Source organism: Pristis pectinata, chromosome 8 (genome assembly GCF_009764475.1).
Source record: "Pristis pectinata isolate sPriPec2 chromosome 8, sPriPec2.1.pri, whole genome shotgun sequence".
Classification (NCBI taxonomy): Eukaryota; Metazoa; Chordata; class Chondrichthyes; order Rhinopristiformes; family Pristidae; genus Pristis; species Pristis pectinata.
Window position 1 is genome coordinate 35319894 of NC_067412.1, and position 14024 is coordinate 35333917.

The window sequence follows — 14024 nt, forward strand, 5'->3', positions numbered from 1 at the left end:
AACATTTAATTGGTGTGACTCTTGATGAATGTGTCCCCCTCCCCCCTCCCCGATTAAGTTCCTCTCCAGTCTTGAGGAGATGTCTTGAACCCAAATATTGGCTAAGCAATACCTCTTTCTGCACTCCTGCTGTTTGCTGGTAAAAATGATGTTGATGTCCTCACCTTACTGACCTCTGACACTAATTGTGTTGGCTCCACCCATGTAAATGACTTCCTGTACCATGGTGTTGTGGTCAATTGGCTTATTCACACTGCTGCCAAACAGGTAATGATCTTAAACTGGTTGGACAACTGCAGAGGTTGAGACTCCAGCTCTCTAAATTCCCTTATTTGCCTTATTTGCAGTTGCACTCCCCTAACCCTGACCAAATCAGAAGAACCTTTTAAGCAGTGGGAACTTTTCAGAGTAAGCTAAGACAAAAAAAATTACGTCAGATATCAAGAGCTCAATGCTACAGAAAGTCCAGGAGAGTATAGAAAGTGTAGAAGTGAAATTTAAAGGGAAATTTAGGGATGCAAAAAATGTATGGAAAAAAATACTGGCAAGTGAAAGCAAAGAAAATTCAGATGTTGTTTTCTAAGTACATAAAGAGCAGGAGTAAAGAAACAAAGATGTATAAGAACTTATTAGCGACCACGAAGGAAACCTATGTGTGGAGGTGGAAGATGTGGGCAAGATCCTTAATCAATGGTTAATTCTGATACAGTTCGCAAGAAAGTATGTTCCCTAGAGTTGGAGAATTCAATACTAAGTCCTGAAGGCTGCAGTGTGCTCAGATGAAAGTTGAGACTTGCATTGAGCCTCTTTGTGACAATGCAGGAAGCCACAAACAGGAAGGCCAGAGTGAGAGTGGATGATACTTTACCAGCGTAATGGTCTTATAGTACTTTCCCATACATCCGCAGGAGATGAAATACCAATCCTTTCATCTCTTTCCAGGAACCAAAACAGTCTTTCCAGGTGAAGTAGTGACTCGCTTGCACTTCCAATCCTAGGGTATTGCATTTGTTATTCACAATGTGGCCTTCTCTACATTAGAGTAACCAAATACAGACTGGATGATCGCTGTGTCTAGCACCTATGTTCAGTCCACAAGAGTGACCCTGAGCTTCCAGATGTCTGCCACTTTAATTCACCATACCAATCCCTCTGTGGTCTAACACACAAAGCGTTGGAGGAACTTGGCAGGTCAGGCAGCATCTATGGAGGGAAAGACCCTTCATCAGGACTGCTTTTTAGGAGATGGAGGAAGTTTCAGAGAATGACATTGGATGTGGAAGATGGGATGGTAGGTGAGGACGAGGGGAACCCTATCCCTGTTATGTTGGGGGGTGGGGTGATGGGGTGAGGGAAGGTGTGCGGGAAATGGAGGAGATACAGGTGAGGGCTGCATTGATAGCAGTGGAGGGGAAACCTTGCTTTCTGGGGGAAAAAAGGGCATCTCGAATATCCTGGAATAGAAAGCCTTATCATGAGAACAGATGCAGTGGAGACAGAGGGACTGAGAGAAGGAAATTGCCTGATGAGGGGTCTCTGTTCGAAACATTGATGGTTCATTTCCCTCCATAGATGCTGCCTGACCTGCTGAGTTCTTTCAGTGCTTTGTTTGTTGTTCCAGATTTCCAGCATCTGCAGTCTTTCTTGTGTCTCCCTCTGTAGTCTCTTGAATTCTTGCAGAGTCCCAACATAAGCCTGAAGAACAACATCTCTCTTCCATCTTGGTACATTGCAGCTTTAAGGTTGAAGTAATTAGGTGAATGATGTTCATATTTAGAAACAGAATCGAACCATTGCTCATGGAACCAAACAACGAGTTGTTATATTCATCCTGTGTTTCAAACGTCTTTTCAGGGTGAAATATAGTTTGATTCTTTTTGAAAATCATTGGGACTGAAGAGCTCTGTATGTACCTTTTATGCATTTTTGAGTTTACTGGTAAAATTAATAAACACTGCCATCTACTGAACAGTTTAGTTCATCAAGAAAGCTAATATGATTAAATGGCATTTTTGATTGTTGTTTGCAGCTAATGCAAGTTGGTTGAAATAGTTGATGTTCTGATATCCTTGTATTAAAGGAGGCTTACATAGTGAGTGACATGTTAAGTCTAAGTGGCATAAATCATATTTATGCTTATGGTTGAATTTAACTGTCCTGTTCAGTTGGTCAATGACCTCAAGAACTGACAGCAGTAAAATATTACAGGTTTGGTTCCAGCCTGCTGTGTTTATGGATCTCCACTCGAGAGTGATCAGTCTTTGAGCTCGGGTTCCCATACCAGTCGTTGTATAGTCATGCTTTTTGCCTAAGAAGTGCAGATGCCTGTGGATTAGCTTCTAACCAATGTCAGAGAGTTGAGGAGAAGGAAAACTAAGTTCTATTAACAAACTTTCCAATCTCAACAATAATATTTGCAGTGAGCACACAAATTTCCTGCGATGCACTTGTGAGTCATTGAAAAGTTGTGGGGGTGCTTTCTGTCCTCAAGGTATGGAATTATACATGCGTGGTGTAAAACGATTCCTATTATCAGGTGACAAATATGAGGTTGTTTATAACCCTCATTAAAGACTTCACAAAGTGTGCTCTTCTAATTGATATTATTAATTCGGGATTGAAGCATAACTCTTTAACTGCAGTTTGATTTCCATACTAATTAGTATTAGAGTTAACTATGGGGCATTAATGTTATGGTACCTCAATGAAAGCAGTGTTTTGCATATGACTTCCTAATAGTGGCTGTTGCATTTACACAGAATCTGACTGTTACCCAAAGGCAGAATTGTAAACTAAGAAGTGGGTTTAAAAATTCTGCAGTGGGGGAACACTATCTGATTGTAAGTGCTGTTCTAAATATGAAGGAAATATGATAACTTCTTGCTGTAAACAATGGCCACTGTCACTTGAAAACTAAAATATTTGACAAACTGAATTTAAATAAATAGCATACTTTTTTTATGTCATTGATGCATTTCAGGTGGATTATTTTCAGACTTCTTTTCCACAGATTGTAAACTGTGAGTCCAATCATTGACAGAAAATTATCTTACCTTGGTAAAGCCCTCATAGTGTTTCACTTAATGTTATCAAGCAAAGCTAAAATGAGCTACGCAAGATGATTCAAAACTTGAGCAAAAAGTTAGGTTTAAAGCTGAATTTAAAAGGAAAAGGGACCAGATTCTAGAGTTTTGAGGTCTGTCCAGCTGAAGGCATGACGATCAAAGGTGGAACAATTAAAATTGGAGAGACACAAGAGACCAGAATTGGAGGAACGTACTGATCATACGGCTTGGAGGGCTGGAGAAGGTTGCAATGATAGAGAATACCTCAGAAGAAATTGGAAACAACATTGAAAATTTTAAAATTTATGACTAGTGTGTGACACCTTTGTACTTGTTTATAATTTAACAGAGTTTTGTAAGAAGTTTCACAAGGTGAGAATGTTTCTTTATGCTGGAGTTGAAAAGGATGGGTTGTAAGTGTGTGAAAGGTGGAGGTGGGATGATTCTACATCTAGACAACAGGATCTTGGACCGATACTAGGTTGCAGAAAATCTGTTTTTGGAGTTAGTTGGTGCAATGGCTGTTTGTCAGGAAGGGGTTCTGCTTATGCTTCAAAGGAACTTCTGAGGGTCAGACTCTTGGGGGATGGAGAGAGAGGCCTGTAGATCTTTGCTAGATGGAAGGTGTGTATATGTGTGTGTTTGGGGGGTGGGGGGGGGGGGTGTCGCGGTGTCAGTACTTGTTGGCTAAGCAGTTACATTTGTGTGCATGGAGGGCTCTGTGGAAAGGAGGGTTTCTGTTTTTTGTAGGAAGAAGAGGCTTTGTGTAGGAAGGAGGTTCCTTTACTTTGGAGTGGGATAGACCTGTATGTATTATTTTCAGCAGAAGTTCATTTTCCAAATTACATTTCCACTTTGTTGTGGATTATTGAGTAGTGTAATCTTAATGTAAATTTGCTTACTTTGCAGAAACAAACTTTGTGCTAGCAAATTACAAGACTGATCAGTGTAATAAACCACCTCGACTCTGCCGACAAGGATATGCTTGTCCTCATTATCACAATAGCCGAGACCGAAGAAGGAATCCGAGAAAATTTAAATATCGGTAAAGAATCAGTTTTATTTTAGGAGTGTTGTTTGCTTTTGTGTGATGCTGATTTGCACCTGACCATTCACAAGTTTCACCTCTCCTAGATATATACAAGTAATTTTTGGTGCATGGTTTGTGTGCTTTGTTTATGTTTGAACTTCCATTATATTTTGGTGTATGCCACTATTTAGAGTTCAATTACATGTCCTATGTGACTTGGCAGGCAATGGGCCAGGATAAAATGGCAGATTGGAGATGTATATATTGTCTACCATTATGTTCTCCAATACAGGACAGCAGTGTCCATTTTAATTAACTTATCACATTCATTGACTGTTATGCTGCTGTTTTCGATTTGCCAGGCTTAAAACATTAAGAGGAAAGCTCCCGATTTGAATCTGACATCATTGATTAATGATTATATTGTCTGCTAAAAAGTTTAAGTTAAAGTTAGGCCAGTATAAAGTCAAATTTGAAAAGAATATGATGAAAGAGGAGATGATACTTTTGGGTTTAAAGTTTGTAAATAAGGGAGAAGGCAAGATACAAAGAAATGAGAAAATATTTTCTAGGTCCAAGGAATGAATGAGATTAACAAGTAATAGGAAGATTCCTGATCCTTCCCTACTCTGAGGAGACACTGCAAGTTACCACAGAACTTGCATTATGGAAAGTGTTCAAAACCATACTGGCATTTGTTTTTGTTTCTTCCTTGCTTGCAAATTTTTGAGGAATGTGGCTTAGTCATTTGATTATCAGATTGACAATTGGCTGGTTTTAAATTTAAATTGGACGTGTTATATATTGGAGGCCAGACTACACAAAACATCTGTAAAGGCACCATATTAAAAACCTTCTGTCTGGTGCAGATTGTCCACCACTTTGTGCATTGGATCTTTGGAATTCATAGAACCCTAACATTTTACAGCACAATGAGGAAAGCCATTTGGACAATTGTGTCCATGCTTGCTTGCTCCTTGTTTGAGCAATCCAGAGCTAAACCCACTGCTCTCCTCCCTCCATATTGTTCCCATTGCATTTTATTTATCTGGTAGTTCAACTCATTAGGCAATTCTCCCTTAAAATGGATTTCAACTTGTGAAGCAGTCCATGCCTCTTAATGTATTCAAAACTTATGGTGATATCATAAACTAACGAAAGTAGTCCCCTTGTTGGTAAAGTTGCAGGGTCTCAACCTGTGATCCCACAGCTGCAGTTTGTTTCAGTGTTGAGTAGCTTCTGGACTCATTTCATAATAAGCCTTCGATATTGCAGTTGGGACTGTGCTTTTATAAAATTTATGCTGACAGCAACAGTTTACATTTGTACAATGACAAAACTGCTTAAAAATATGGGCAGGTCTGAGGAAATGTTAATTTTTTTTCTCAGTCCACAGCCTGACCTATTGAGCGTTTTCAGCATCTTCTGTTTTTATTAATTTGGATATGATGTTTAAAACAGTGTTTGTGCAAAAAAAAGGTACTTTTCAGTAAAAAAAAAAGGTCTTTACTGATGAGGCTAGCATTTATTGCACATCATGCATTTGTGCCTAAATATCCAGATGAGCTACCTTGTTTAATGGCTGAAATCTGTTGTTGAAGGTAATTCTCACAGCGCTGTTCAGCAGTTTTCATTTGTAAAAGCCATAAATGTCTGAAGCTGGTCACAAGGGGGTGCTATTCATACACCCTGAGACTTAATGTCATACTGGCAAATACGAGTTAATTCCTGAAAGAAGGGATTTGGACCACTTGTGGGAGTTATTGAAGCTGGGAATTAATTTATAGCAAATTTGTAACAATAACCAAAAAATTTCATCCAAGAGGTGTTTTTTAAGAGCCTTAAAAGAGGATGCATTGGCTGGGGATGAGTAAAAGGGACAATGGTTGAGGTTGGAGTTGCTAACGTTTTGATGGGTGGGGATGGCTGGGGTGACTGTAGCAATGGAGGAGCTTTGGGGAAAGAGACTGGTAAGACCTTAAGGTAAGTCCCTTCTTGCATTCTCAGCTTGTTTTCTTTTTCGCTTCCTCATTGAAATCAAATATTGGGACTGTCATCTCTATCTTATGGTTAAATTTGTATCTCCTAAAGTACTTAAACATATTGAGATATGAGATGCTGCTGAGCAGGGAAAATTGGGGAGATCTCTACCAAAATATCATCAAGCCAGAGCAGCAATTAAAATGTCACATTATTGTGTTGTTTGTGCGATGCATTGAGAAATGACAAATGTATCTGCTATCTAGTCTCTCCTTTAGTATTCATTTTATGTAAACGTCTTATTATTATTGTCAATCCCTGATAAATTAAGGATATATTAATGCACAGAAAAGTGTACAGATTACAATACTTGTATCTCATACCTTGCAGAATAAATTTATTTTGCTTTGTATTTTAGGTCAACTCCTTGTCCTAATGTCAAACATGGGGATGAATGGGGAGAACCCACAAAATGTGAGAGTGGAGATAATTGTCAGTATTGTCACTCTCGTACTGAGCAGCAGTTCCATCCAGAGGTAAGGCTGTAAAATGTGTAAATGGATGAAAGGTTGCCAGTGAATGCGGGTTCTGTAATCTGATTGAAAGGATGGAATGATGACTTTGACTTAAGATGGCTTCACTCTGAAAAATTTGGGTAGAGTTACAGCTAGATACAGCAGAGACCATTCTTCACGTATAAGAACATAATAAGAGCAGGAATAAGCCATTCAACCCCTCAGGCTAGCTTTACCATTCAATATGAATATGGCTGAAATGCTCCAGGCCTCATTTCCTGTGCCCCCATTCACTCACTTCTCAAAATTATATACCTACTTCCATAAATAGGTTATAGAGGTTAGATTATTGATGCTATTGGGATAGAGAATTCCAAAGATTCATTACCCTCTGCAAGAAGTTGTTCCTATGCACCTCACACAGTTATTCCCAGCAGACTAGTGTCCAAACTCCACAGCCTGGGCCTGAATACAACAGTTGGTAACTGGATTATGGACTTCCTGACCAATCGTCCGCAGACTGTCAGGTTAGGAGGGCACATATCTTCCACCCTCACCCTGAATACTGGTGTTCCCCAAGGGTGTGTGCTGAGTCCCTTCCTGTATGCCCTTTTTACTCATGATTGTTCATCCGTCCATGAAACAAACACCATCATAAAGTTTGCAGACTATACGACAGTCATTGGCCTGATCATGAACAATAATGAATTGGCATACAGCGATGAGGTACAAAACCTGACAGCCTGGTGTTCCGCCAACAATCTCATTCTCAACACCCAAAAGAATAAAGAGACTGTGGTGGATTTCAGGAAGTCAAGGAAGTTAGATCTTGGTCCAGTGTTCATTGGTGGCGAGGCTGTGGAGAGAGTCTCCAGTTTTAAATTCCTGGGGGCATACATCACCGAGGACTTTTCCTGGGCAATACACACCTCAGCTGTCATTAGGAAGGCACAGCAACGCCTCTCTTTTTTGAGGAAATTGAGGAGAGCCAGACTGTCTCAGAACATTCTGGTAAATTTCTACTGGTGTGTGGTGGAGAGCATTCTGACATACATCATTACTGATTGGTATGCCAGCTGCACTGGGAAGGAGCAGAAGGCTCTGCAAAGGGTCATTAAGATGGCCCAAAGCATCATTGGGACTCAGTTACCAGCGATGGAGGACATCTATCAGGCTCGATGTCGGAGCAGGGCTTTAAACATCATTCGAGAACCAGCTCACCCTGCTTACTACCTTTTTAAACTACTCCCCTCTGGTAGGCGATACAGGACAATACATGCACACACTGCAAGACTGAAACACAGCTTTTTTTTCCCAAAGCTGTTAAATTGTTGAACATGGACTGACACCTCCTATACATACATACATACGCATACTATGTCTTCCCCCCTTTACAGGCTGGACTCATCATGGTGTTATTTAATATATTGATATGCTGCTGATTATCATTATTATTATTATCATGGTTCATTTGCACACTGCCTTTTTATTTTTTTTAATACTTTATATTTGTGTGAGTATGTTTGTTTTATTTTATAGTTATAATTGCTTTTATTAATTTACTGTTTTGGTTTTTATTAGGCAAGGGAGTGCCATCGTAATCTCATTGTGTTGTTGTTGCAACAGTACAATGACAAATAAAGAAAAGAGAGAGTTTTAAATGACTGCCCCATAATATTTTAACTAGTAACTTGCAACTAATAAATCTTTGAAAAGCTGTTTGACTTCAATATAGCACTGAGAGAGTGGTGCATTGATGCATTTTTTTTCAAATAATCATGAATTATATCGGCACCTTTTGGGTGGATGAAGAGCTGGGCATGGTATAGTGGCCAACTTTAATTCCTCAACCATCATCACCAAAAGAGCAGATTATCATCTTGTCCTAAAAATTTCCTGCTGTTTTTCCTTTTTTTTTCCCCTTATGGCAACAACAATTCAAAACTAACTTGTTGCCTTATTTTGTTTTTCGAGATATCTTGAAAATACCTATTTAAATGCATGTATTTCTTCCTACCACCAGATCCAGACTTGACCTACAGACCCAGCAGAAATCATCAGGAAAGATGCTCTTTGACTTTCTCGCGTTTAAATTAGCCGCCCATAAAATTGGACTGTACAGAGGAGTTCCTCCCCCATCTCCTAACTTTTATACTGAAAGGTGCCCTTGCACTTTTTTTGAAAAGTATATGGCCTGTAGTTGGTACCTTACAGTGGACACAGCTAAGACTGAATTCTTTCTTCTGTATTCCAAAGTATAGAGGGATTTTATGATCCCTTGGCTCACGACAAGAGTCAGCAGCATTGTTCCTGCTTCTGCTTCCATCAGCCCCAGCCTGTAAAATGAATTTAATATCATAGCAATGAAATAGGATGGGAGGGTGTGCAGCTTTGGTGAATGTTTTTTATTATTGGAATGAGTCTTGGAGTCAGAGTTTTAATAAATGTAAACTTTATTTACAACAAAAATAGATGATAACATATTATCCTGCACATTTATAGATATAAATTGACAGTAAATCTGAAAGAAAACTAAGAACGTATGTTCTATTATTGGAAGACTCTCATAGATGTTGTCAATTTTTAACCATTAAGTTTTTTTTTATATATAGTGTATTTGTCATTCCTGCTCTTTCAGCATTGTCTTCATATAAAAATGTTTTGTGATTGACTGATAATACCAGCTATTAGTCAGAAAATTGACTTACTTGGATGCATGCTGTGGACTTCGCTGCATTCATGTGGTTTGAATGTAAACTTAAGTTTGTTAAATTTAGGTATTTTTTATATCTACTATTGCCTGCTGATCCCTTTTTTTTCTGGAGTTCCCTTTCCATATTTCCAGTTTTTCCCCACTCTGGTTACCATTCTTTATACTAGATTGGGCAAGGGCGTACATAATTGCCTCTATGCTAGTAGGTGAATTCCTTTTGGAAGTACATAAATGAAAATTAGTATTCAGATACTTTTCTTAAATGTAGAAGATAGATACAAAGGAATATGAGCTGATGAGGGATATATTAAGAAGTAGAATTTAATGTCTGAGAGAGGTGCAGAAATATCTGAAAGCAAAATCCAGTAAGTAGAATCTAGTTTGTTGGAGGCATAGCATTTTATGGTAGCAACAGAGAATGATGCACAAAAATTGTTGTAGGGTGAATGGAGACTTCTGAGCACGATTTAAGGTCATGGAAAAATCATACTAAGAGCATTGATATTTGGCAAGAGGAAGTTAGAAATTCAGTGTCAGCAAACGGGTAACAGAGGTCAGCTGGAGTAGAGGTGACGAGTCTGTGGGATTTAATGCATTATGGGCTGTGAGCCTTAGTTTTATAGGCTTGAGTTGTACAACATAGAAACAGGCCCTTCGTCCATGCCAACCATCATAGTCATACAGCACAGAAATGGGTCCTTCAGCCCAACTTGTCCATGCCGACTGTGTTGCCCAGTGAGCTTGTCCCATCTACCTGTATTTGGTCCATAACCCTCTAAACCTCTCCTATTCATGTACTTATCTGGATGACTTAAATGTTACTAATTTGCCCACCTCAACCACTATTTCTGGCAACTCATTCCAAATACGCACCACACTTTATGTGAAGAAGCTGCCCCTGATGTCCCTTTTAAATCTCTTGCCTCTGATCTTAAACCTATGCCCTCTAGTTTTTAGCAACCCCTCCCTGGGAAAAAGACTATGTGCTAGCTATAGCTATACTATCATCCCTAGCTATACTAATTCGACTTGACTGCATTAATCCTATATCCCTCTATGCCTTGCCCATTCAAGTAGCTGTCCAGATGCCTCTTAAATGTTGTTTCTGTTACTGCCTCCACCACCCCATCTGGCAGTTCATTCCAGAAAAATTACCCCTCAGATCCCCTTTAACCCTCCTTCATCTTGCCTTGAACCTCAAGGGTGTATTGGGCACCCCTACTATGGGAAACAGACTCTGGCTATCTACCCTATCTAAGCCTCTCATAATTTTTATATACCTGTATCATGTCACTTCTTGGCCTCCTTTGGTTCAGGGAAAATTGACCCAGCCTATCCAACTCTCCTTGTAACTCGAGCCTCCAATCCAGGCAACATCTTTGTGAATCTTCTGAACTCAAACCTAATCACATCTTTCCTGTAGTGTGGCAACCAGAGCTGCTCACACTATTCCAAGTGCAGCCTAGTGAATATTTTGTACAACTGTAACAAGACTTTCAATTCTTGTACTCAAAACCCCAGCTGATGAAGGTAAGCGTGTCATGCGCCTTTTCATCACCTTGCCTACCTGTGTCACCGCTTTCAAGGAACTATGTACTTGTACCCTTCGGTCTTTCTGCTTAATAACAATTCCCAGGGCTCTGCCATTCACTGTGAGAAAGCTAAACTTTCCAGAACTAGAGGATTTGAGACTGGGCAAGAGATGATTTGAGTAGTGAAGGTGGCAGGCAAGCACAATTGGAGTTTCAGCATGTAAGTGAGCTAGAGAATATTTTTCTTTGCATTAACTTCTTTTCCACCACCCTCTAGATCTACAAATCTACAAAATGCAATGATATGCGACAGACAGGATATTGCCCTCGTGGGCCTTTCTGTGCATTTGCACATGTTGAACGTAAGTTGGCAATCTGTGTTTTTCACATTGAGAATCTTCATTTTCCTGAAGCTTTTTTTAGTTCTGTCACATGTTGTTGTTCGGCAGCAGTACACATTTACTTAGTTGAAGCATAATTGATTTCTGATCATAAACAAAAAGTCACAAAACACAATATTTTAGTTTTTTAATAGCTTTATTATCCAGAGATGCAAATATTGAGGTCTTTTGAAACCATTTCATATTCAAAACATTATTATTTTTAACCACAATGAAAGAAATTGGAGAAGAGAAAACAGAAGTGCAGACCACAATCTTTAAGTCCTCCTTGGATATGTTAAGGGACTGATGGAGGCATTTGTGCAATAAAAAAACAAAGTGTATAGCCCCTGATATAGCAAAGTGTATAGCAACACATATAGATATATCTGTTGAAACCCAATTGGGGTCAGACACTTTGAATGCTTAATTTTAGATTGAAATTGCAAGTACTTAGAAAGGCATGGCTAAATAATGACAGCCCACTGGATCTTTTGAATACAAGCTGTCATTAACAATTTTCAGTACTCTGAAAATAAATTAATGCAATGGATGTCATGTGTACATTGCTGCCTTTTAATCCAAAAACACTATCTCAGCTTTTAATGCATTAAATGAATAGCTCCACTGCACTCTGGGGTCGAGTATTCCAAGGAGTCATGACCCTCTAAGAGAAGGAATTCCTTCTCATGCCACCTTAATGGGGAACCCCTTTATTCTGAAATTTTGCCTTCTAATTCCAGATCCTCTCACGAAGGGGAATATCTATCCAACAAATGTTCTACTGCTCATCTGGTACACAAAATTCCTTCTTCCTAGCATTGTTTGTAAAATATTTAGTGAGTTAAATATTCTTATGCCCAGAGCTGTACTGCTTTAGTATGCAGAAACAGTGTTGCACAGACTCCAGATGGCTCCTACTGGGAGAAAGATTAGAAATGACCTACCCTATCACTTTCTGCTATCTCTTTCTCTCATTCTCTATTGAAATATGAAATAATAAAATTTGGTATGAAAAACAAGGAAAAACTGATGATCAATATAATAGTTTTATAAAACCTGGCAGTTAATGTACAAATCTTTGAAATAACAGAAGTTGAGAATCTTTTTTTAAAAATAAGAATTCAATATGTTATTCATAAGCTTTTTAAAAGCCAGTATTTATAAAAGCACTGATAAAGCCGCAGCTGGAGTGTTGTGTTAAATTCTGGGTACCACATTTCGGGAAGGATCTGTAGGACTTAGCGAGGGTGCATATTCAGTTTACTGGAATTGCATGAGGGATTCAAGAGTTCAGTGGTAGCATGAGAAGATATGGTAGTTTTCCTTTGAGCAAATGTTAAAAATCTTATGTTTAAAATTGTGAATTGTTTGAAAAGGTAAGCGAGGAGACCCTTCTTCCAATAACAGAAGGGTCAGTAACCAAAAGACAGATTTTGTGTTGGTAAAAGGGTGGGGGGGGAGTTATGGAATTTTGTGGTTAGGGGTGCAGTGCCTTAAATGATGGTGGAAACTGATTCAATGGTATAATTTAAAAGGATATTGAATATCAATGAAAAGGAAAATAAAAATTGGAGTGATTTGGGGAAAGGCCAAAGGGAGTGAAATAGTTGAAAAATTGTTTCAAAGTCCTGTCATAGGCATGCTGAGAAAATGGCCTTTTTCTCTACAGTACCATTATGAAGTTATTTGAATCATTGTCAATAACAAACATTATTGAAACTTGATGATTGTAGTATTTGGCAAATATCATAGGTTTGAAAAATATTTCACAAAGATCATTGAGCAGATTAGCATAATGTACTGTAAGATTGCAGTATTGCAGATATCTACATTAAAATATATATGCAGTGAGGGGTAAAACAAGAAATGTCAGAATGGAATTAAGGCAGATACAGAAAATATGAAATAAAAACAAATGTGCTGGAATTACTCAAAGGAAAGTTCATGTTTCAGGTTACTGACTTCCATCAGACCACTAATCCCATTTCTTGATACTAAATGGAAAGATGCTAAAAGTTTTTTTTTTATAAAACGTCCTGTGGATTCAAGTGCCTAAATCCCTGAAAGTGAGAGAGTAGATATTAGCAATAGGACATTTTACAATATATAGCTTGTGATTTTTTTTATTAAGACTGTGGTTGGCCCATAGTGCAGTTTCAGCCTTGCCATTATACAGCAGCCATAAAAAGCATTTTGTAGATTCTACAAGGTTGTGTCAGGGATGAAAAACAATAGTTTTGAATCTCATTCAAAGTACTAGAGTAATTTCCACTGAAGCAGAGAGTGCAAAGAAGAGCTTTAATATAGAGGGATAAAAGGATCAGAACTTCTCTGGTGACTACAAGGAAAGGCTCCTTTTGAGAAGCCATATACAAAAGCTGATTAATATAAAATGGTCATTTAAATATGATAGAGGAAGTTGGGGGATATTTCTTTATATGGGGGCTTATTGGAATATTTTGCAAATGTTAAGGCATAATGAATATTTAAATGGATAGCAATAGCCCTTTTAACTATAATTTTTTATGCCATTTATTATTGGGGGGGGAGGGAAGGAGAAATTCCCTTGATGACCCTGTGAATACTTTATGAACCCTTTCACATTCTGTCTTCCATTCACAGTTTATAGGCCTGAAGACTTGGTTTTCTGGAGGATGTGTGATGATTTCAGGGGGATGAAACAAATAGTCTTTAGAAGCATTACAGCAATGCATGAGTGATGGGACAACTGTTTTGTAGTAGTTAGTGTATGTACAATCCAGCTCATGATGTGAACAACTGAGGAGTGTTTTGATTCTTCTGCATT

General features: G+C 38.5%; 1 protein-coding gene across 2 annotated transcripts in view; it reads left to right on the forward strand.

Annotated features, from left to right (window-relative positions):
* Positions 1-14024, forward strand: part of unkl (unk like zinc finger) — a 96862-nt gene that overhangs the window by 48673 nt on the left and 34165 nt on the right. For both annotated transcript variants that reach the window (XM_052022275.1, XM_052022276.1), the window contains exons 5-7: positions 3975-4110; positions 6494-6611; positions 11113-11197. In XM_052022275.1, coding sequence (XP_051878235.1) covers positions 3975-4110; positions 6494-6611; positions 11113-11197 — 339 coding nt within the window. The remainder of the gene's footprint in view (positions 1-3974; positions 4111-6493; positions 6612-11112; positions 11198-14024) is intronic.